The 22,850-nt window shown below is 36.8% G+C and overlaps 2 protein-coding genes across 2 annotated transcripts in view; both read right to left on the reverse strand.

Annotated features, from left to right (window-relative positions):
* The window catches only part of LOC108614272 (ras-related and estrogen-regulated growth inhibitor), a 144,004-nt gene extending 132,875 nt beyond the window's left edge, over positions 1–11,129 (reverse strand). Inside the window, exons 1-2 of the mRNA XM_089469044.1 lie at positions 10,988–11,129; positions 6,158–6,198 (exon numbers count right to left, since the gene is read on the reverse strand). The gene's annotated coding sequence lies outside the window, so the exon portion shown is untranslated. The remainder of the gene's footprint in view (positions 1–6,157; positions 6,199–10,987) is intronic.
* GluRIB (Glutamate receptor IB) overlaps positions 9,261–22,850 on the reverse strand; it is a 30,725-nt gene continuing 17,135 nt past the window's right edge. Inside the window, exons 8-17 of the mRNA XM_018008909.2 lie at positions 21,181–21,504; positions 20,917–21,018; positions 20,164–20,404; positions 19,975–20,069; positions 19,711–19,878; positions 15,668–15,782; positions 13,259–13,737; positions 12,493–12,737; positions 11,942–12,374; positions 9,261–11,364 (exon numbers count right to left, since the gene is read on the reverse strand). Coding sequence (XP_017864398.1) covers positions 11,260–11,364; positions 11,942–12,374; positions 12,493–12,737; positions 13,259–13,737; positions 15,668–15,782; positions 19,711–19,878; positions 19,975–20,069; positions 20,164–20,404; positions 20,917–21,018; positions 21,181–21,504 — 2,307 coding nt within the window. The 3' untranslated portion in view covers positions 9,261–11,259. The remainder of the gene's footprint in view (positions 11,365–11,941; positions 12,375–12,492; positions 12,738–13,258; positions 13,738–15,667; positions 15,783–19,710; positions 19,879–19,974; positions 20,070–20,163; positions 20,405–20,916; positions 21,019–21,180; positions 21,505–22,850) is intronic.

Below are 22,850 nucleotides of genomic sequence, written 5' to 3' on the forward strand. Positions count from 1 at the left end.
GTGTTAGTTAGCTTTTATTTAAGTATTCAAATGGATGAGTAGAAATTTAAGGTCTTTAAGCTGAAGGTGATGAGCAGTGTAAAGTATATGCATGTGTATATAATGAAGGGAAGATGTATAATGAAGTGAAAGGGGGTGAGGGAGAGAGAGAGAGAGAGAGAGAGAAACTCTGACTTCTCTAATTGTGAAATACACAGAGAATGAGAGAGTGAAAATAAAAATATCGAATAAAGAGGAAGAGAGAGAGAGAGAGAGAGAGAAGATGAAAGGGAAAGAAAGAGATAGCGAGAGAGATATATATACAGAAAGAGGGAGACAGAAAAAAGAACGAGTGAGTGAAACAGAGATAGATAGATAGTAAAAGAGAAAGTGAGAGAGCGACAGAGAGAGAACAAGAAACTAATCTCAAGTCAAGCAGCTACTTGAATGATATTCAACTTTCCATGCTGCTTTCACATCTCCTTAATTTCTTCTTCTTACATCAACTTTAAATTAATATTCTAACTAAAACTAATTACAACTGTTCAACATTTTCTTCGAGTGTATTTTAAGTGGCTTTTGCGAAAACTCCTGTCAGCTCTAACTAAAGAGCTTCTTGATTTCCCAGCCGCATCGCATTTTCCGCACAGCAAACCCAAATGTAACTAAATACTTAATTGGTATATATAGTATATACTAAAAAATAAAATAAAATAAAATGGAAAAGCAAAAGGAGGAAAGGCATTGTGCTGAGAGCATATCTACTATGTACCTTCTAAGCGGCTTACATTTTGTGCATTCTTTTTGACTGTGAAGCGACTTACAACTAATTAAACCCCAGACCCATCAAAATGAAGAGCGGATTATGTGGAAAATGTGCAAAGGCAAAGGAACAAAGCAAAGGCAGCACTTGTCTGACCCTTATATGCATTATATATAACAATTGCATCTGACATTAATATCGCTTTGACTTTTCTAGTGTAAAAATATTTTCTTTGTATAAAAATATCATTGATTTTATTTAGATAAATAAGATCCATCCTTTTATTTATAGAGACCAATGAAATGGTCTCTCTTTTAGTTTGAGCAACCCAATATCTCTCTCTATCGTTTTCTCTCTCATTCTCTCAGCATCTCTCTTTCTCTCTGTTTTTCTGGCGTACTTTCTATATCTAACTCTATTAACTCTTTCTCTCTCTCTCTCTCTCTCTTACTGAATCTTTATTCTCTCTGTCTCTGAGTCAACCTTTATCTCCCCACAAGCCTATGTATACAGTTATAGGGATTTGTTGTAAATTCTAAAAGTTCAACATATTTTCATTTTTCTCTTGCTTTCGGAATATATTAAAACTTTCTACACTGAGAATTTGCACTTCTAAATTTTATCCTTAAAAATTTTAGCTCCTCTCAATTCTAATCTCCTCTAATTTAAGCAAACTTTTGTCTTATACTGTCAAAGTCAGTGCTGATATATCTGTCATTCATTGGCTTTCCATTTCTTTTGCCTTAAGCCTTGCGAATTTGACAGTTTATTGTTTCTGTCGCCTTTAAGTTTAAAGCTGATCCTTGACAATTTATTTGAATGTTGCAATCTGCGTTGCGTTCCCGTTGCACTCGCTCTGCCTGTCTCTTCGCTCTGCCTGTCTCTTCGCTCTCCGGCTGGCTGGCTGGCTGGCTCAATGCCTTGAGGATTTGCTGTCATTTGCGTTCTGGATTTCTATTTCCCAAAGCTACCACCTTAAGACGTCACTGGCAGAAACCATCCACCCCACCCCACCCCACCTCCACTCCACTACGCCTTGTTCGCCTGCTGTCAAACGCAAAAGTTTGCGTGTGGAGCTGATGAAGCTGACGATGGGGCTGAATGGAGAAGCTGCAGCAAAACTTTCTAATATTTTTCAGCACCTCAACAGCAGCGATAAGAACTATGGCACGTTGTCGTCCTGGTTCCACAACGTCCTAATTAGTTGAGTTCTATGCATTTTCTGCCAAAGGTAAGGGCAAAGGCAAAGGCAATGGCAAAGGCGAAACTATGGCCAAACTTAAAGGTAAAAAAAAAAAAACAAAAAAAAAAAAAAAAAAGTCTAAGAAGAGGAAATTTTTGGCTCCTCTGGTATAACTTTGGTAATATTTTGTTATAGCAAAGTTTCGATGTTGATAAAATGTGGCAAATAAAAAGTTAGGAAGTCTTTGTGAATGCGGTCAAGCGAAATTATTGGTATGATTATAATGTCAGTGCCACAATATTGAGTAGTTACTGTAGTTGCGGAAATTGATTAAGAACTTGTAGTTAGAATTTGAAGAGACCTGTGACTGCTCGGCTTTAGATTAAGTTAGATGATTGACTCTATATGGGGTATATTCTATGATAGACTAGGCAGGGCAAACTATGAAATTATCCATCTACCCTAACGTTACATGCTTCGCAAGAGACCGACTATACCCTAACACACTCTCACAAAAATAGGCCATGTTATTTATCGATTAATCTGGCAGCAGCTGTTGTGTCCTCTCCTTATATCATAACAACGCATCATTTATGCGCACTTTTCGCACATCTTTTGGATAGCTTGTTTCATTTTCTCTGATTTTCTTCTTTTTTTTTTTTTTTTTTTTTTTTTTTTTTGTTGATTTGCGAGGCAAAAGCTGTTGGGACTTGCGTCAATGCAACTGACAATTTTTCAATCTGGATGCGAAGCCGGCGTCAGAAATAATTGCAAAATGCATCAATCAGCTGTCAGAGCCGATACTTGACTATCTTTCAGCACGAGCTGAGCGACAACTGCGACAACAGAGCGACAGAGACAGAAAGTGAGAGAGAGAAAAATACATTGAGAAAAAGGAAAACAAATTTCAGCAGACGTTACGTCCGTCTGTTTGTCAGCTGCAGTCACGCCCCCTCATATTTTGACAGGCGACATGTCGAAATGGATGTGAGCATTTTTAGCTGCCAGTCGTAAAAGTAGACGAAGCAGAAGCAAAGTAGAAGAAGCGGCAGAGGAGTAAGGCAGCTCATTAGCCGCGATTATGTGGCAGCCAGTTGTTTGCCTCACTGCGTCTAGACCGCATTTCCGATAATTATTCTTGTATTGGCTGCAGTCGAGACGATGTCAAAAGTTTTGCGGCACCGAAAAAACTAAATCGAGCTGAAAACTAAGCAACCGCAGCCGCAACAGCCACAGGGCAACGATGAGGACAGAATGCAGAGGCAGAATGCAGGATTATAGGCGCAATGCCAAGGCGCAGTCAATGGTCCTTACCCCATCCCACTCCTGCTGCTCCTGCTCATGCTGTGCTGGCCAGCTAATGCGGTTGATGTCCTTGTCCAAGTCTGATTGATTTTTACATGCTACAACGATTCGTTTGTCTCTCCTTCCTGCTGTCTCGCCCGCCCGCTGTGCGCCCTCATTCGTTATACTTTTAATTGATAATTGCGGAAATGTCGGAAATGGTAAAAATCTGCACAAAACTTTATCCATCCATCAGTTTGACCAAATTGGCGGCCATTGCCATTTAATATATATAGTTCGGGTTTCGGGTCAACGGAAATCAAGCAAATTGTTTAACAGCAAAACCGCAAAGCATTTAATAATGGACAGAGCAGCGAACAAAAACCCCTAAAAGAGCAAAGAGAACGACAGAGAGAGTACATAGATTTATGTAGAGATAGAGTGCAACAATTGCCAATATTTCAGTTTGAATTCGCCACAAAGTATTGAGTATCACTGCAGCTGTAAATTAAAAAAAAAAAAAAAAAAGATTTTTTATTTTTATATGCTCTATAGTTATGAACATAGCACGATTTGAGCTATATAGAGATTGTAGCTAGTCTATGGAATACTGCACTAGAATATATTTGTGCATGTTTTATTTACTACAAATCTGGATATAGGGTATCTTCCAGTCATCACTCTCAACTATAAGTCTTTTATGAACAATACCTAAAACAAAGCTAGCTATAGGGTATATTGTAGCCTGTATGCTCAATTAAAATGCTTTATTTTTGTGATTTGCTACCAGAAAGTTAATTACAGGGTATTATAGCAGCACTTATGAGTGGAATATTCGATTAAGAGATGCACAGGGTATCTAAAAATCCTAACGCTTGGCTAGTTCGCTTCACTTTGTGTAAAGGCAATGTATAGGATATTTCCCAGTCCATTGCATCACATGAGGTCGATAGCAGAGCAATTTACAGCGTATCTAAAAGTCGTACTCTATGTCGAGCTTATGCATCATAATATGACTATAAGCTATAACTCGATGCAATAGGTTTTTATATGTTTTTCAATTTAAGCTACCACAAATCAAGTTCTAGGGTATTTCCTAGTTAGTCTCATATTAGCACGCTCTATTACAACAACAAAGCCATATACAGGGTATTTACCTATTCTATTCAGTGAATTGTGGGCGCATACAAAGCTAACTGAAATGTGAGCTCTTAGTTTCGCATAGCAGCATTACTCAACACTGGTTTAACAATGCCACGCCCTAAGCTTCCTATTGTTTGCCAGCCATAAGTCTCGCCCCACGCTTTAACAAGACGCATTTAATATTCATGTTGCGTTTCAGCTTGACGGCCACACATTTTAGCCCAGAAATCAATTATACGCCCAGGAAAATATGATACGACGCTTTAAGTGTGTGTGTGTGCGAGTGCATGGGTGTGTGTGTGTGCCTTGGACATAGGCTTCGGCTAATATTACGTGTAATTAAGGCGCGCGCGTACATCCAACACATCGTCCTGGTCGTTCTGGTCGTCCTCGTCGTGGGCGACTCCAATGGGAATGCTCTCCATTTCTCTGGAGGAATTTCGCACTGGACCACACGCACAGTGAGCGAAAATTTTGATATGCTGGCAACGTAATTGCCAAATTACTTGGATTTTTGCTAACTGTAACACTAAACGCAACTGCGAGTGTGGAATTTCAATAAAATATGCAAGGTATAACGCACATAATATACACACACATACTCATGCACATATATCAAGCACATAAAGTACAGCGGACATCACGTATACGCCGTGTGTGTGGCGCTTAAATTTGTTAAGCACTCGGGTCTATTTATAATTTATGCTTTTAGGTATTTTACCAAGAAATTATGAGTGCTAACTTTGTGATAAACGACACTGAAGTTGCTATAATAATTTTATTAACTTGCAAAGAGGCATGATGAACAGGATGTGGAAGGCGTAATGCTTGTAGTTTATAATTTTTTTTACGGTTTCTACTTGAAAACTGATGACGTATAAATGGGAAGCATATGCTATAAAAATTATATGATTCATTATATATACCTTGGAAGTCAAAATTTTAGCGTTTCAGTTGTCGATATATAAGAGATTGTCTCTATAAGAAAACTTTATATAAGAAACAGTTATTTCTGTTCCCTTAACCTTGCGGTAAATGCCATTAAGTTTGCTTAAAAAAAAAAAAAAAACAAATTTAACACAAGATGACATCAGTTTAGAGAAAAAAGTTATTCATACAAATCAAGAAAAAATTTTTCCTCTATAATTCAAAGAGTAAAAAATATATTCCTTATAAGAAACTCGCGCTACCCATTTTATATATCACATTTCATATATCTTACCAAAGGTCCCCTCCATTCTGAACCTCGGTACAAGTACGCAAATTCCACTCTACAAATACTTCACTCAAAGCATTCTCAACCACTTTAAGAACTCATCAAACAAGTAACATCACAAAATTCTAATTCCGTCTGGCATATTGATAGAGAGCAACTTCACAGGAGAAAGATGGAGAGAGGAAAAAAAGAGGGGAAAACATTCTTTTTTTTTCCACAGATTTATTAGCCATATTCACGAATGTCAATTGGCTGGTCATTTTGGTAAGTGATTCTGGTTTGGCCATGCTTCATTTTGAAGCGGCTACAAATTGATTTGGCATCTGCTTCTTGATTGATTGGACCCATTAATGTAGCCGGCTTTGCATTAAGATATTTATAGAAATTGATTTCTTTTTCTTATGTATGTGTGAAACTTTTCAAAAAAACTGCTCACTTGACTCAGAAGCTTTTTTTTTTTTTTTTTTTTTGCAACGATTGATATGTGCAATCGTTAAGGTCTAAGAAATTCCGCTTTATATTACAAAAAAAAATTACTTTAAATTGCGAGTATAAAGAAGAAATATTATATTAAACTGTTTGTACTCACCCTATTATACGTGGAGTTGGTTGAGGAACTAGAAGTTTATGCTGAAAAATGTAAGATAAAATAAAAAATATTTTAAACAAATTTAAAAAAATTTCTTAAATTAAATAAAATATTGAAAAAAAAAAATACTTTATAAATATTTAAAATATTATATAAGAAATACTTTAATAATGATAGTCGAATCTATAAAAATACTAATAATTATAAAAAATATATATAAAAAAATAAATAAAAACTAATAAGAGAAAAATAATACTAAGAGTAGCTAAAACTAAAACGAAACCCGTTTTAGCTCAATCGCCTCTTCATTTAGTTGAGATCTCTATTTACTTAGCAGAAGTCATTCCCGTTTTCTTGACTTTATTCGAGTTCATTCGAAGTCCCGCTGTTTGCCTGTGTGGAAAAGTTGGAAAACGGCGCTAATTTTATGACAGCTTCAACTTTGGCACTCGTCAAATGTAAAATACACCAAAGGGGCTCAGAATAAAAACAGATGAAGAAGAGTGTATAAAAATAAAGAAGAAAAGCCTCGTGACTTGAGTTGCGAGCAAACTTTGGGCCATCTTGCGCTTTGGGGCATGCGACGTTTTATGCTAATGTGAGGCAGAGAACTCTGGCAAGTTGCGCCTGCGGTCTTCAGGCAAACAACACGAACATCCTTTTGCTCCTTTTGCTCCTCTTCCTCTTCGTTCTTTCATTTTTTGGCTCTGCTGTCAACGCTGCCTGTGTTAATTACTGCGGCGAGCGCATGATTCATGACTTCCGGATTGCCACAGACGGTTTCTAATTATGATGCAACAAATAAAAATTCAACGATATGGCAAGCGTAACTATTGTGGCAAGCCCTTCAGCCACTTCAAATTTAACTGTAAATAGTTAAAGGCGACGCAGGGCAAACGCTATGCCGCCTAACTCAACACAGCCTACTCTCAACACTTGCTAATGCGTTGATGGGTGGGCTGGAGCTTGAGCTGGAGCTAGCGTTGGGGCTGGGGCTGGGGCGATGCTCCATCTGCTGCCTTAACACTTGTGCTCGGATGTGGCAACGTTGAGTCTTCAGTCATGTGGCTACTGCGGTTAACCGACAATTTGTGCAGAGTTCCTGAAATTGCCTCGACTCTAGTCTAGTAGCTTATTTGCTCTTAACAGAGTATTGCTGTTAATTCATTTGGATTAGATGCAATAGCAGGCCAAAGCAAATACAGCTTAAGATAAATAGCATTAAGAATTTAAATATGTACATATACATCTAAAGATGAGTTGAGTTTAAGTGTATTTTGGCAGATTTGCCAAAAATACCGCATTTAAAATGTTTATAGTATTTTGTTGTGTTTACCTTTAAGTTTTTATTTGTTTCTAACTTTCATTTATCTCTCTCTCTCTCTCTCCCTCTGCTTGATATTAAAATGCAGCGTAATAAAATATGTTTACTTAGTGTTAATAAATATCAAATATATTCTCATCATGGCGCACACATAAATTAAAATTCATATGAAACCAGTAAGAACGTTGCAATCGGGCGTTACCGACTGCGAGATACTCATGCACGGCCCATACGTTGCCACGTCCACAAGAAGAAGATGCCAACAGTTATTAAATCGTTAAATTTTGATCATCTAGTTCTTCAACTTTAGAATATATATCCACCATATATCGAAATTTCAACAAAAGCAAGACGAACAAAACCAATATACTCATTTAAATTTCGTAAATGAGCATACAAAATTTATAGTTTTTACGGTAAAGAGTTCGACATGTGCGGCAAATCATCAAAAATCTCAGTTTTCATGTTTTTTATTATTTAAATTTTAATATTTTTTGCATTATTTTTTTGTTCACTTACATAATAATAATCTAAGTCTTAGCATAACTAGTTTTTGATTTATTCCATACACTATAGATTTTATTAGATTTATTTTGGCAAAAAATTCATTGGATTTTTGCCCATCGACGTGTCAATTTCATTTTATTTTTCTCTCTTTTCAATTATTTGCTTTTCCAGATTTTTTTTTTTTTTTTTTTGCATTTATCATATTTGTAATATATTTATCTTTGCACATATACATCGATAGCCTGTAGTCGTATTTTCTCTTTTAATATTTTCATTTGATTTGAGTTTTTGATTTGGGAATATTTGATTTGATGCGCTTCGAACAGAAAATGTTTAAATGCATTTTTACCTGCAACTGGTTTTTGGTTTGAGTAGTCCTATAAAAAACCTTGTATATTTATGCTATACATATGGTATCGTATCTATATAGTATATATAGTATATATAGTATAGTAGTTATATTAAAATCAAATCAAAATAATTAACTAGCAACAGTTTATTACGTAAATAGTTTACAAATAGTATGTATGTATATTCTTTATAAGGTTTATCTCAGTACCATTCAAATGTCTTTTGATATGACTTAAGCAATTTTATGTTTTTCCGTTTTCATCATGGATATTTGTATATATTTATTTATATACACTATTGACCTACACATATGTCTATATGTGTGTTTGCAAAAGACTTTTTTATACTATGAACCTTTTGAATTATATCTAATTTATTTATACATTTATATTTACTAGATGCGGAAGTATGCAATTGTTGTTGTTGTTGTCGTAAAAACAAATTTCTTCTTTCGCTTCATTCATTCAGGCCTTCGTTCAATAAATATCGAATAACATAACAAAATAAATGCCAAAGAATAGCTTCTCAATTTAGTATTTATTAAATAAACAATTTGCTCGATTTTTGTTTTTTTTTTTATTTTTTAATGTCGTCCATTTGTTATTTGTGAGCGAATCAAATCAAAACGATTTCAATTAAAATAAATTTAATTAAAATTTACTGGCCTCACTACACACATTTCAAATACTCTTGCAGAGGGTATGCCAGTTTATATGTGAGATATGTAACGCATAAGGGAAGGGAACTCTGATGGAGAAAAAATTATATTTTTATTAATATTTTCCTATGATTCTGAAAAAAAAAATTTTTTTTTTTTTGACTTATCGGACATATTTATATGATACATCTGGCAAAAATCGAAATAAATATAATAAAACTTCCTCTACAAGGGCATTTAATCTTCGGTCTACCCATTGTAGCTTTCCTGTTTTTTTTTTTTTTTTTTTTTTTTTTTTTTTTCTTTCTTTTTTTCGTCTTTGTATTTTTTGATTCGACTTTTTCGACTACAATTTAAATTATTTTCTTTGCGCTAATTAATTTATTACAATATTTTTACTGAGCTATCATCGCAATTCAATACGCGCTTTTTATTTCCATTTTTTTCTGAGTTTATTTATTATTTTTTTTTTTTTTGTTATATTATTTTTATTGCGATTATTTATTTTGCTATATAAATTTCTGTAATTTAATTATAAACAAATATGCAACAACATATTATATCAAAGAGCTATATGAACACACTTTCAGCTATGTTTTCTTCATAATTGCGTCGCATTGTTTTTTATATTTATTATTTTTATTTTACTTTTTTTCTACTTTTTGTTTACCTTTTTGCTATTGAGCTCGTGTAATGTTATTTATAGGTTTCTTTTTGTTTGTTTATTAAAAATATTAATCAGTCATTTGAATGCAACGAATTGTTGCCTATATATATGTATATGTATACAGTACGTCGCACACATATACACAATAAATAGTATTTAAGGTTTTTCATTTCGCCTCACCCAAGCCCCACTTCTATCTTCCCCCCCAGTTGACTGTTAACAGTAATGCAATAATTTATGCCCATTCATTTGCATTGCACTTGCTGACAGGCTAAATAAGAACTTGGCCAACTGATGGCCCAACTGCAATTATTTACGGCCAAGAGATGAGAGCGCGTATGCGATGTTTGTTTAATGTAAACATAAATGCAATGATTTTTGATAATGATCATGATAATAATAATGAATAATCATAAATATTTTACATTTAGACATTATCGAAAATATAATGACAATTAAAGATAATAATAATTGGTAAACATAATCAAATTGGTAATGAAAAAGGTAATTTATTATAATATTGATAATGATCATCATGACAGTGATGATAATATAATAGATAAAATAAAATATAGATAATTATAATGATAATCATAATAATATTAAATCAATGAATAATCATCGCCATATAAAAAGCATATCATAATAAAAATAATATAATAGTAAAAAAAAATATAGATAGATATTGTATAATGATAATCAAAATAATAATAAATCAATGAATAATCATCGCCGTAAAAAAATTATATCATAATAAAAAATATAATAAATAAAATAAAATATAGATAATTATAATGATAATCATAATAATGATAAATCAATGAATAATCATCGCCTTCATCACGCTAGAATAAACACGACACGCGCTCAACTCTACCCCAATGTGTTGCCATAAATAATATGGCCTACTTTTGTGCGCCGCTGGCTTCACGCTTTGAGTAAAATTTATTAAAAAATGCTTTTTGCAGTTATTAAAAGAGAAACTATTCACATATATTTTCCATATATAATATATGGAATGCTGTAATTGATATATTCAATTAAGGAATTTTCAATGCATATGAAGCTTCGAATTATTTATAATGAAATTTTGACAAGTTCCCAGAAATATTTTTCTAGTATTCTCTCTGTGTGCGCTCCCTGAATACATGATTTTCATTTTCATTTTTTAATGCTACGTTTTTAAAGACGTCATTTTTGGTTTTTTTTTTTTTTTTTTTTTTTTTTTTTTTTTTTGAGTACACTTAATGAGCTCCTTTTATACATATTTTTTTGGGTACTTATTAACTAGGGTTCGCTTAACATTACATCTACTTCACTTACTTGTCATAAGGGTGGGCATGCTGCGGATGTTTCTTTATGTCCGGGGAGTGACGCATTAGAGTCGCGTTCTGCCCGTTGACCGGCGAGTGGGTTATGCTGCCTTCATGGCTACCGCCACCCCCGCCGCCGACGCCACCGCTGGCCATGCCCATACCACCGCCGGCACAGCCAGCCATCATTTTCTCCGTCTCCTGGCGGCTATTCGCCATTATGCGTCGTATGGTGGGCGCGCAGGGTGTGCGTCAGAGACGCGACTCCTGCACGTGCTCATGTCAAACCTGACCGTGTGCGTTCATGTGGAGCGCCTCGCCGCCATCGGCGGGCGCCCCCGACAGCTGGGCAGGTGGATAGTACTGCAAAGAAGTGCAATTGAGATACTGTGCGTCGGTTAGACATTATCGCTGACCACATAATTAAGCACATAAAACACAGCCCCAACAACTCAAATTAAAAGCGTTATAGCTGGTAGGGGCTGACACCGAGATACCCTGTAATTAGTTTGCTATTGTTGTGAAGGAACTACGTGATGTCTAAAGTACACTTAATTTCATCATTTCATAAGGCCAATCTTAATTTGCATGCAAATACCGAAAATTAAACCTCGGTAATTATCGATTACTCCGTACTGAGAGGAATTTTATATAATCCTATATGAAATAATTATTATAAACAGAGAATTGAGATCGATAAGACATGTATATATATTTTACCAATTATTTGATTTTATCTTTTATCCCAGCTGTAAATCGATATTTATCGATAATATATGAAAATCTTTTCTGAATTGATTAACTTAACATTTTATAAACCCTCCACAAAAATCAGCTAATCAAAGATGTTACACGCATTTATCTATATCCCAAAGTAGAAAAAGTTAACTGTAACCAAACATCGGCCACTTTCAGCAACTACAGGGTATATAGAGAAAATAAACACATTGTGATATCAACTCACCCCCACGCGTCCATTGTCGTAGTCGCGGCTCGCCTGAATGGTCAATTTAGCCTTGGCATGCATTGTGTCGGTCAGGGTGTTCCTTTGATGTGTGGATGCCACGCCCACGCCGGGTATAGCGCTCGCCGGTCGCAATAACATGGAGCCGTTGCTCTTGGCCGCACTGCCACCAACGCCCCCAAGATTGCCGGCCGCACTGTTTGCCTTGTTGCGAAAGCAATACTCAATAATTGCGACGAATACGGAGACAAGCAGGCCACCAATGAGTATATAGAATATGCCAGCGACATTGCTCAGCGAGAGCTCATTGTGCGATGCCTCGCGATTGTCCTTGTTGGGATTACACTCGGTTTTATCGTACCACCATTTGTCGCGCAGCTTAATCAGCTCGCCATTCTCCTTGAGCGACAGCACAGCCAAATTGATGGGATCTCTGCAAATAGGTAACGATGATTTTTTTCATCAATGTTGGCTCGAATGTCGTGTCTAATAAAGTCTGGGAGCTTGATGATGCATCCCAATTCAGCATTTATACATATACTTGGACTTACTTGAGGGCTGAGCCAAGCGGCGTGGCAATGCCAAATCCCTTTGTATCCATATTGGGACCCACTTTCATTGTGTCGCAGGGCTCTCGAGCATTTACATATTCATTTTTTGGCGATTCCACAAGCAGAGCGTATTTACCCTTGGAATTGCGCACACGTCGAATGCCCTCGTCGTAGGTATTAACAAAGACATGCTTTCTCGAGTTCATATACTCCCACATCTTATTGTGCAAGCCGATGGGGGAGCGCTGCGGGAAGGAATGGGGCAAGTGTTTATTATAATTGTCGAGTATTTATAACAATTACAATTAATTTTGGAATATTAAAGGCCAATTTAACAGAGATTTATAGCAAGCACTTTATGATTCGGCAATTAATGTAATAAATCGTTTCGATATATCGATAAGTATATGGTAATACCTTATATGATGAGTGTGGCTTAAGAAAATGGAATGTGTAATTTATGAAAGTATTTTGAGTGAATGTACTAACAATGTCTATTTAACACACAACAATAAATCGACATTCAAGAAGAATGAATCTATTGTTATCGATAAGTATTGCAAGCTGCTAAACTGGGAAACATGAATTAATTGAAATCATAAATGACAAAAGGCTCAACTATATGTTTAATTATACTTTTAACTGTTTCATTCTAATAGAGCTCAAATAGACTGTCAAGCTGTTCAGTCCCTACACATTCGACTCTTTGCTCACATGAGCTGATAATTTCGAATTATCAAAAGTCAAAAAGTTCGAACAGACTTACCCTAAAAAAGTCCCAGGTGGAGCCATGCAACAGTGTGCCGTATTGGACCTCCGTTTGCATGGCCAAGTCCTCCGGCGAATTGATGGGCGTAACCATGCGCTCAACGGTAAGAAAGGCAGCCAAATTTGCGGTATACGAGGAGATAAGTATGAGCGTAAAAAAGAACCAGGATGCAGCTGCTATTCGACCCGACACAGAGCGAGGCGACAGATCGCAGCCCTGCTGCATAAAGGCGGACAAGGAATACCAAAACGAATTCCAAATGCTAAACTCATTGACGGAGGAGGCGCTGCCCGCTGTGCCAGATGCAAGGCCCATGTTGCCAGAGGCTGCAGCAGCAGCAGCAGATAGAGATGCCTGTAGAGCGGCAGACGTCTGGACGCCCGGTGTCGGTGGGCCGGGCGGCGGGGGTATGGGTGCGCCGCCAATGATGCCGGGTGGCTGCTGATTGGCAAGCTGTTCGTGATGTGCATGTGGATCTGTAAGCGAAGCAGATAGAAATAGACAGAGAGAGAGAGAGAGAGAGAGAGAGAGAGAGACAGAACGATGCAAAGTGAGAATCAGCGGGGTAAAGTTTGTGAGTAGGCCACAAATTGTAACCGCAACAGTGCTGACAAGTAAGCAAACTATTATGTAGCTGAAGGCATTGCTCTCGCTGAGAATGCCTTAATTAGGATATTTTACAGCTAGATTTTAGCTAGAGCTTGCCTAAGAGTACCTCAACTAGCTAATTAGTAAGTCTATAAAATTTAAAGCTCTTTTCAGCATTTCTAAATATAGCTAGTTCTCTAGTTAATATCAACATTCAATTACAGCTAGTTTTTGATTAAATTGAAAATATCTCTATCAAATCGCATTTGGACTAGACTATAAATACTTTCACTTTCGTAACTTATAGAACAGATATGCCCAACTACTTGCTCTACCATTTGCCCTTTTAGCTTTCGATTTGCCTCTCATAAATCAATCTATTTCTAGCTATTTTCTAATATATGTATATTATGCCAACACTGAGCCGCCGTACGCAAAACTATGCTGGGCAAGTCAGTTGTCCTTATCGACAGACAGACGTAACATATCCTGCATACATATGTAGCACACACACACACACACATACACGTCTAGGTTGTTCAACTGGCACTCGTGTTGGCTGTCCAACTGGCAACTGTCAATCATTTCGTTTGGCTTGACTTTTTGCGCCTGCTCTAATTGATATGCAATCAAGCGCATAGCCAAAGCTTCTACTGGCTTTGGCCTCCTGCGCTCATCCCCCTGCTGTCCACAGCTGTGGAGGCTCCTCTGGCATCTCTACCGCCAGTTGCTGTCATTTGCTTCAATTGCTGCCAGTGACGGCCTCTGACTAGTGAATGGCTTCAGGCATTCGGTCTGTCATATCTGAACATTTTCATGCACTCGCATTTCCAGTTTTTATTTTGCACTCGTCACTCTCCTATTACCTCCAGCTCCTGCTGCTGCTTCTTCGTCATGTTCTCTGTGTTCTATGTGGTTTTTATTTTGTATTTTTGTACATTTATTTTGCACTGTGTGTCTGTCTGGCAACACGTTGCTTGCATACAAAATGTTGTTTACTTTCCGCTAAAATTACATTAAGGATGTTTTGCAGGATGCCAATAGATTGTTATTGTCTGCCCCGGTTTCATATGTGACCTACGCTCTCTGGATTCTGATTGCCAAAAACCAAATGCGAAGCCAGCCGGCAACCCAAATTGAATCACATAATTGAATTATACCGGAACGTATGCAAAAAAAAAAAAAGTCAAGCCCCACAAAGTTATGCAGATGCTACAGTAATTTTTACAGTCTCCCCTTCAATAAAAAAAAAAAAACGCGTTGCGCGTGTTCCCAGAGTTTCCCAGGCTTTTCCAGCTACCAGCTCATAAAATATCAATAAAAGTGTTGGAGGAGACGTACTTATATTTCGCTTATGTTGCCTTAAATTATTTAAATATTTTAATATCTTGTTTTAGCTCCCTGTAATCCCTAATGCACCCTATTTTATGACTTTACCAGAATAAATATTTAATAATATATCAGCTGTATGTGAGCCACAGATGTTTAGGCTAACCTATTTTATTGAAAGCTCTAAGAGACTAAGACTTTTACAATATATTATAGCTAAAATATGAGAAAGTTTTTAACTGCTCAAAACCCGATGAAAACATTGAACTCTTTATCTAACATATCTAAAAATTTATGTTTACAATCCCCACGAAATATTCAATATGAATGATGTCTTAAATCTCAACACGCTACTTAAAGCTACTTTCAGCTAATTTCCATTCCTATCTAACAATATCTCAAATTTCAAAGCGCACACATACAAATATATATATATATATATATATATAAATACATATATATAGAGAGAGACAGAGAGGTAATTCTTACCTGTTAGCTGGTTTTGTTGTAGCGGCTGCTGCACACGACGCCATTCATTGGGTGAGAAGCGTGAGACAAAGAAGAGCACGATGCTGACACCAATATAGCTGAAGATGACGCTCACCTGTTGGCGAAGCACAATAAAAACAACAAGAGAGAAGCGTGTGAGATGCAGATGAAGATATGATAGCTTTTACTTCTGCTTCAGCTGCAGCCGCCTGGTCTTCCTGCTGTTGCCTGCCTGCCAACCTGCCTGTCTGCCCCATGCAGACTTTTAGCTACTACTGTATAATTTGGGCGAAAAAAACGAGAATTTTTCATTCAATTTTCTTTACTAATTGAAGCGGAAGCGGCAATGGCTTCCCTAGAAAATGGCAGAACATTAGCTTAATGGGATGCAGTAGCAAGCGTATAAACAAGGTAGCGCAGATGTTAGACTTGACTGACTAGCAGATACCCTGCATTGCAAGTATTTATACAGCTGTAATTATATTTGACATATATCCCATTTAAATTTATTTGTATACGTGGATATCAATTGCATAAACTTTTAGGAATTACCTTTCATCTACTAGTACATACTATACATAGTTATTATTAGCATTTTTAGTATTTATTTCTATTACTTTGAAGAGTCTAAAATCTATGCGTCAAACACGTATAAAAATTCCGTCTCTAGGTTTTGTACTGCCTGAGAACTTTGAAATAAAATTCTGATAATCGATATATATCGATTTCGTATAAATAGGCTCAACAAATGTAAAGAATAACGTTCAAAATCTTGTAAGCTCTGACATAAACTCATTTTTTAAATATGGACATCTGTCGATTATAGTCTAAGTGAGCTTAAAGCAGATCAAACAATCTAAATTGGAATTCTCTTCATATGACAATTCGATTCTTCATATTGATCAGGAATATATCAAATTTGCTTACGACTACAAATATATTAATAATGTATTTTGCTTTTATATTCTAATCACCCCAAATTGCTGTCTATCGATAATTATCGATTTCTAGGAAAATGCGATAAGTCCTGATGAAACGCAAAAGCTATAACCAACCAAACATATGCCTAGTCCTTGGTTTCTATTCCACGAAAATTAAATATAGGTATGATAAATAAACTTGACTGTTGATGATTCTTAGGAATTTATAAATATATTTAGGCAAATGTAAAAAGTTCTATGTTGAAAAAAAAAAAACAAAACAAAAACAAAACAGAATTAATTTCTGAAGAAGACCTACACATACATACTTATATGTATGTATGTATGGATGTCTGTGTTATATATTCTACTTTTGCCACATTCAAAATGGGTTACAGGGTATATAAATAAAGCCAGGTGCCGTTGGCTTCTGTCGAGGACTTCGACAGCCTGCCAGCTGTGCCCCCATGTTTGCCTGTCTGACTGCCAACTGTTGCCGTTACCGTTACCGTTGTTGTTGTTGTTGTTGCTCATATTGTTGTCGTTATCAATGCTTCAATGGCTGCCACGGGGCGCGCCTTTGTGTGCGCGCTGGCAAAAAAAAGAAAAAGGTGTCGTCGACGGCGTCGTCATAGTTGCTTTTATGAACACACCCACACACCCATCGAGACTGTAGGCCTGCTCATGTGTGTATGTGTACAATGCGTCATTTAATTTATGATAAATTTTTTGTTCAAGTCTTTTATATTAGCTTGCTAACTTCAGCAGGCATCGTCGAGCTTTTTAGCCTTTTTTTTTTTTTTTTTTTGGGCCACCTTTTGCTCTTTGCCTTGCGCTCGAAGCAATTTGCATTTGTAATTCTTTGAGCTCATGTCAAAATAAGCGTAAGATTTCACAGCGCTGTTCACTGACTTTTATAAGCGTTTAATTTCGTACGCGTTTTTCTCTACGGTTTATTATATAAAGGATTTACTGCGCTGTCAACATTAGCGGGAAAAGGTTTTAAGCTAGAACCTTTTAGGGGCTTAGCAGTCGCTGACTGTGGGGCTTAGAGAATGATATGTAGACGAGTATTTTTTATGAATCATATAACTAAAAATGTTGATAATTTGTTATGATGCTGGAGGTTTATTATCTACGAAGAGAACCAGAGCTTGAAGTGAAGTTAGATATGAGATTTGAGAAAAAGTTAAACATTATAAACAACATTTAACCAAGCAACGCCGGGTAATAATTTGACGATGAGTGGAAGGAGAGAAATTTAAACTCTTGGTAATATCCCTGGGTAATATCTCTTACAATCCTTAGCTAGTCTGGTTTCTACTATATCCTCGAGTCTCTAGCTATAAATAATTTCCACTTAGATCCCAATCTTAATATAGCATGTATATTAGGCATATTTATGAACTCTTTACCCATAATTTTGCATAATATATTTCAGCTCAATTGAGTCGTCGCTCTCATTTGATTAAAGAGCCAATTCAGCTCTGGCGAGTGTCCTGCGAGTCCTTCGCAACTCTTGTGCCTTTTCGCCGACTCCTATATCAACATCATCAGCTAAATGCTCATATAATTCTGATGGCTGGCCATTATTTAAACAAGCGTCGGGCGGCCAAAAACTTTTGGACTAGCGCCAAATTTAATACTTGACGTCGACGTAATTTTTGCTCGCAGCGCTTGTAGTTGTTGTTTATATAAATGTTTCAAAATAAAATAAAATAAAATATAGCAACAAAAACAACAAAAAAGGCAAACAGTACAGAGAGAAAGAGAAAGAGAGTAAAAAAAAAGTTTGTCGTTTACTCTATTAAACTTTTCGGGAGCTTACGAGGTAGCAAGTTGAAGCCGAAAACCAAAGGAAATAAATATACAGAAAGTCCAAGTTCTACCCACAAAGTTTCGCACAGAAATAAAATAAGATGAACAAAAATAAATGGAGGGTTGGCAGCGTAAAAATTACCAGGCAATGGCGCTAACGAAAATGAAAGAATTTCTTCTTTTTTTTTTATTTTTATTAAAAAATATAAAAAGGAAGCCTGAAAAACAATACAAAAACAAAAAAATTATAAAAACTTTACTCATTTGTATGCAGCGAAAAATTTTGCATTATTTTGACTCGTTACCAAACGTCTGCAAAAAAAAAAAAATTGAATAAAATAAAAAACAATGCGCCGCACGTCTAGACGTGGATACAGTTACCAGTTATTTGGCTTATATGCCGGAATTAATCGCCATTGCGGCTGCTTAAGAGTTTTCGTAACAAGTTTGTATATCAAGCTGCTTTTGTCTGTCAATCAGCTTAGAGTTGCGCTACAAGTGGAAGGTAAGGCTGGCAAGAATGTTGCATAGCAATGAGCTTTTGACAGCTGTGCAATGCAATTTGATCAATTTGTTAAGTGAACTGCCAATATAAGATAGTATAAGACATTTTGTTGCATACAACTTTCAGTCATCTAGGTTTTTGTCAGCATTGATCTACACAGAGTGTATGCCAATCAGAAGCAGAATGTACACCACTAAGAATTTGAGCTAACAGACATAAGGAATTTTATAACATCCAGCTTTTGTCTGACGTAATTCTTGAAAATAAACTGTGAGGAAAAAACATTACGTCTCATAATAAAAAAAAACCTTTTAAGGTCTATCAGACGAATTTAAGCTCTGATCAGTAGTTATATGAAATACAAACAGACAGATCCAGTAATATAAGCCATCAATATTATTGATAAACTTCCAGGGAATAGCAAAAGATATATATTTTTCTCTTTTCTAATATACTTCAGATATATAAGAGTTGGCAGAAAGTTTCGCTCAAATACGAAGTCACGAAATTGTTTAAGTAAAATTCCTTGAGCAAACCCATTTCAGTTGCAAAACAAGTTGAAATATGTATGTATAAGCGCTGGCAACCAGGAGTCTAGGCTGTAACTAGGACACGACTAGACAAGGGGACGAGGACGACTCTATGACATCTTGCAGCAGCAGCTCTGGCATGAGCCTTAGTCAAAGTTGCGTTCAAGCCAGTGGCTGGAACGTAAAGTTTCTAATCGGGCTGCTACTACACAGAGACTAGTAGTATATACATACATATACATACAGATAGAAAGAGCTACATATACGCACCCAAATTTCCTGTGATAAAGGATTCATGAAGCTGAACACGCCGGGCGTTTGCTTCACTGGCTTCTTAATCATAATGGAAATGCCCAGCGACATGAACGGCTTGCTAAAGTCGATGACACGTTCGCGTTCAGCGGTAATCGTCATGGCGGCAATGGCAATATCCGCTTCCTGCTCAAATGAGAGAGTGAAAGAGAAAGGGAGAGAGAGAGAGTTGCAGTTATAGCTAGCTGTCAGTCACATATATATATTTATATACAGCCTCACCTTGCGCACCAGCTCGCCCACCATGCCATCCCAGCCTCCATGCACGGCCGGATTCTCAGAGCCGTAATTGCCATCCTTCACCAGGCGCAGTTCATCTACAAGAAACGTGTATTTAAACAGCTGCTATAGATATCTGTCTATATATATGTGTATGTGTGTGTATATCTGACAACATCTTTTTCAACTTACATTCAAGTCCCAGCTTCTTGGCCAGCAAGTCAGCCAGATCCTTGCAATAGCCCTCGAAACGTTCATTGCCATGCAGCTTCTCACCAAACGCCGGCTGCTTCATCATTATGTACGGCTCCTCCAGCACCGTCGTGACAATGTACGTGCGATTCTTTTCGAACTCCACATGCGGACGCAAACGCACATATTTAGCATTCAACGGCTGCAGTCCCCCATTATCATTCCACTCGGCAACTTTTACCTGTGAAAATAAAAGCAAAAGAAAACGAATTTCCGCTTTTATTTAAGTAAAAGACAATGAACTTCATATTCATATTGTACGGCTGTGTTTTACACTAGCCAAGAGTTGATTGAATGTACCAAACTATAAATATTCAAAATCACTGTTTCACTAATCTTGCCTAGCTTAAGTGTCTTTTGTCGAGTGTCCATTAGATTTGTATATTCCGAAGTATTCAAAATTGCAAGTTCCTCATTTCTCATATACACGCATCTAATCATATCAACTGCGCAAAACTAATATACTCCTCCCTAGTTCATTTACTACAGCCGCTGGGTATTCAAACTTCAGCATGCCAAAAATAACAGTACTCGCAGCTGTCCTTTTCTAGCTGCGCTACATAAATTAAAAGCAAGCTGCAGGCAATCGCTGCTGGCGATTCATTCCCGTTACATATGTTGTTGCCTTTTCCACTGCCTTTCTCTCTCACACACACTATCTCTATATATATCTCTAGATATACCGTTACATACCATAGCGCTGTTGACGGTCATCTCGACAACGTGCAGGGTGTAATTGACTCGTCTGCCATCGTCGTTGAATTTGATATCGCCGGTGAGCCCCTCAATTTCCACCTGTCAATGGAGACAACAACAACAACAGAATAAAGAAAGGTAAAAAAAATTAAACCAAAATAAATATGAAATATGTGAATGAGCGTCGCGTTTTAATTGCTTTGCCCAGCTTCATCATAATCAGCTTCGTCATTATGATCATGACATTGATGTCTAGCTCACCTTTCTCAAATAACGGGAAATTTTATCGCCATGCTCCCATGCATTCACCCAGCCCTTGGCTGTATTACAGTCCAAGGCACGCGGCGCGCTGCCAAAGCCACTGCTGGCATCGCTGCCGCTGCCACCGTTGCTGCCGCTGCCGCCATTGTTGCTGCCATTGGATCCATCGCCGGCAGTGGAGGCCGCTGCCTGGGCCTGGGCAACCATTAGCGTCTGACTGCGACGCTGCACATTGTTCCTGAATTGATCCGGTTTCTTGCGCAGAATTTTGTTGAACGCCTCCACGAGCACAAAGACCGCATCGTACATGAGCGCCGCTTGTGCCTGTGTGTGAGTTTAAATCATTAAATTGGTGGGGGCAGGGGCCACTCATTTCATTTGCTGGCACTTAATGAGTGTATTACACGCTGTTTTTCACAATTTTCACCCCGATTCTTGTCAATGTTTAATCGAATTGAGAATTTTACGCGACGCGACGATTCACTACAAAAAAAGTAACTGGATTTTTGGCGAGCACCGTTTTCACTGCAGAGTTGCATAGCCAACTTTTACAGGTGGCTGTTAAATAGCAGCAGCAACTATCGATAAATGTAATCTATCGAAACTACTCGATCGATATGTGCTGCTATAAAAATATCTATAAAAAAGGAACTAACTATGCGAAATATTTTCAAATATTATTCAAAACTACATGTGAACAAGTGCTTTTGATTCTACTCGATTATTCCTGCCATAATAAATTCTTAACAGCGTCTGATTTATAATCTGTTAAGCTATCACGTGCAAGAGTTAGTTTGTGCCAATAAGAAGATATGATTTTCTTACGATTAGGAGAAACTAGCTTTATATATTATAAATAAGTTATACAAATTAACAACATTAAAACTTGTGAATAAACGTATCTAATGAAATTACAAAATATGTTATGTTTTTGTTAACAGACGATCAAGGTACATTTCTGTAAACCATGTGGCAGCCCTGATCAGCATATTCTTATTAGTAGCGCAAAAATCGAAAGGAGCCCATGTAAAATGGCGGATGCACAGAAAATTTCGCGAGGTTTTTTGCGTTTTAATAAGTGTTTCCCGGATATCTAATTAAACATCGGATAAAAATTTAAGTTTCACCGTAATAATTTATACTATGTTAAGCAAAAACATATATTTGCTATATTGCATAGAGATTTAGGTCGTGCAAATTTTGTCGTTCATATCTGTGTGAACGTGTGTGTGTGTGCAAAGCTGAGCACAAGTGATTAAAGTGTGCATATGAAGAAAGCCTAAGAGTGAGCGAGAGAAAGAGCTGCGAACGGCGAAAGAAACGAGCGCCAAATTTTCGTTTTCGCAGTATTTTGTATGCGTATTTTTTTCGTTTTTTTTTTTTCGGTTGTAAATTGTAACTAAAGTTTGCAAATAAGTGAGTGAAAATTCTCTTTCTTTGCATTTAAAATGCAAAATATGTTTAAAAGTTGCAAAGAAGGCTTTAATTATTGTAAAATTTCTATTGCATACATATATGCATATACATGTATGTATAAGCGAGTGTGCGAGCGAGAGCGCTAAGGTGCGCATAATTTTCAGCTGCTTTTATCGCAATTTATGTGAGTGCAATTTTTTCTCCATGATTTTTTTTTATTTTTTTTATTTTTTTTGTGTGATGACGAAATTGCG

The sequence above is a fragment of the Drosophila arizonae genome, chromosome 4, assembly GCF_054131065.1.
Source record: "Drosophila arizonae isolate 15081-1271.41 chromosome 4, UAZ_ARI_1.0, whole genome shotgun sequence".
NCBI classification, from domain to species: Eukaryota; Metazoa; Arthropoda; class Insecta; order Diptera; family Drosophilidae; genus Drosophila; species Drosophila arizonae.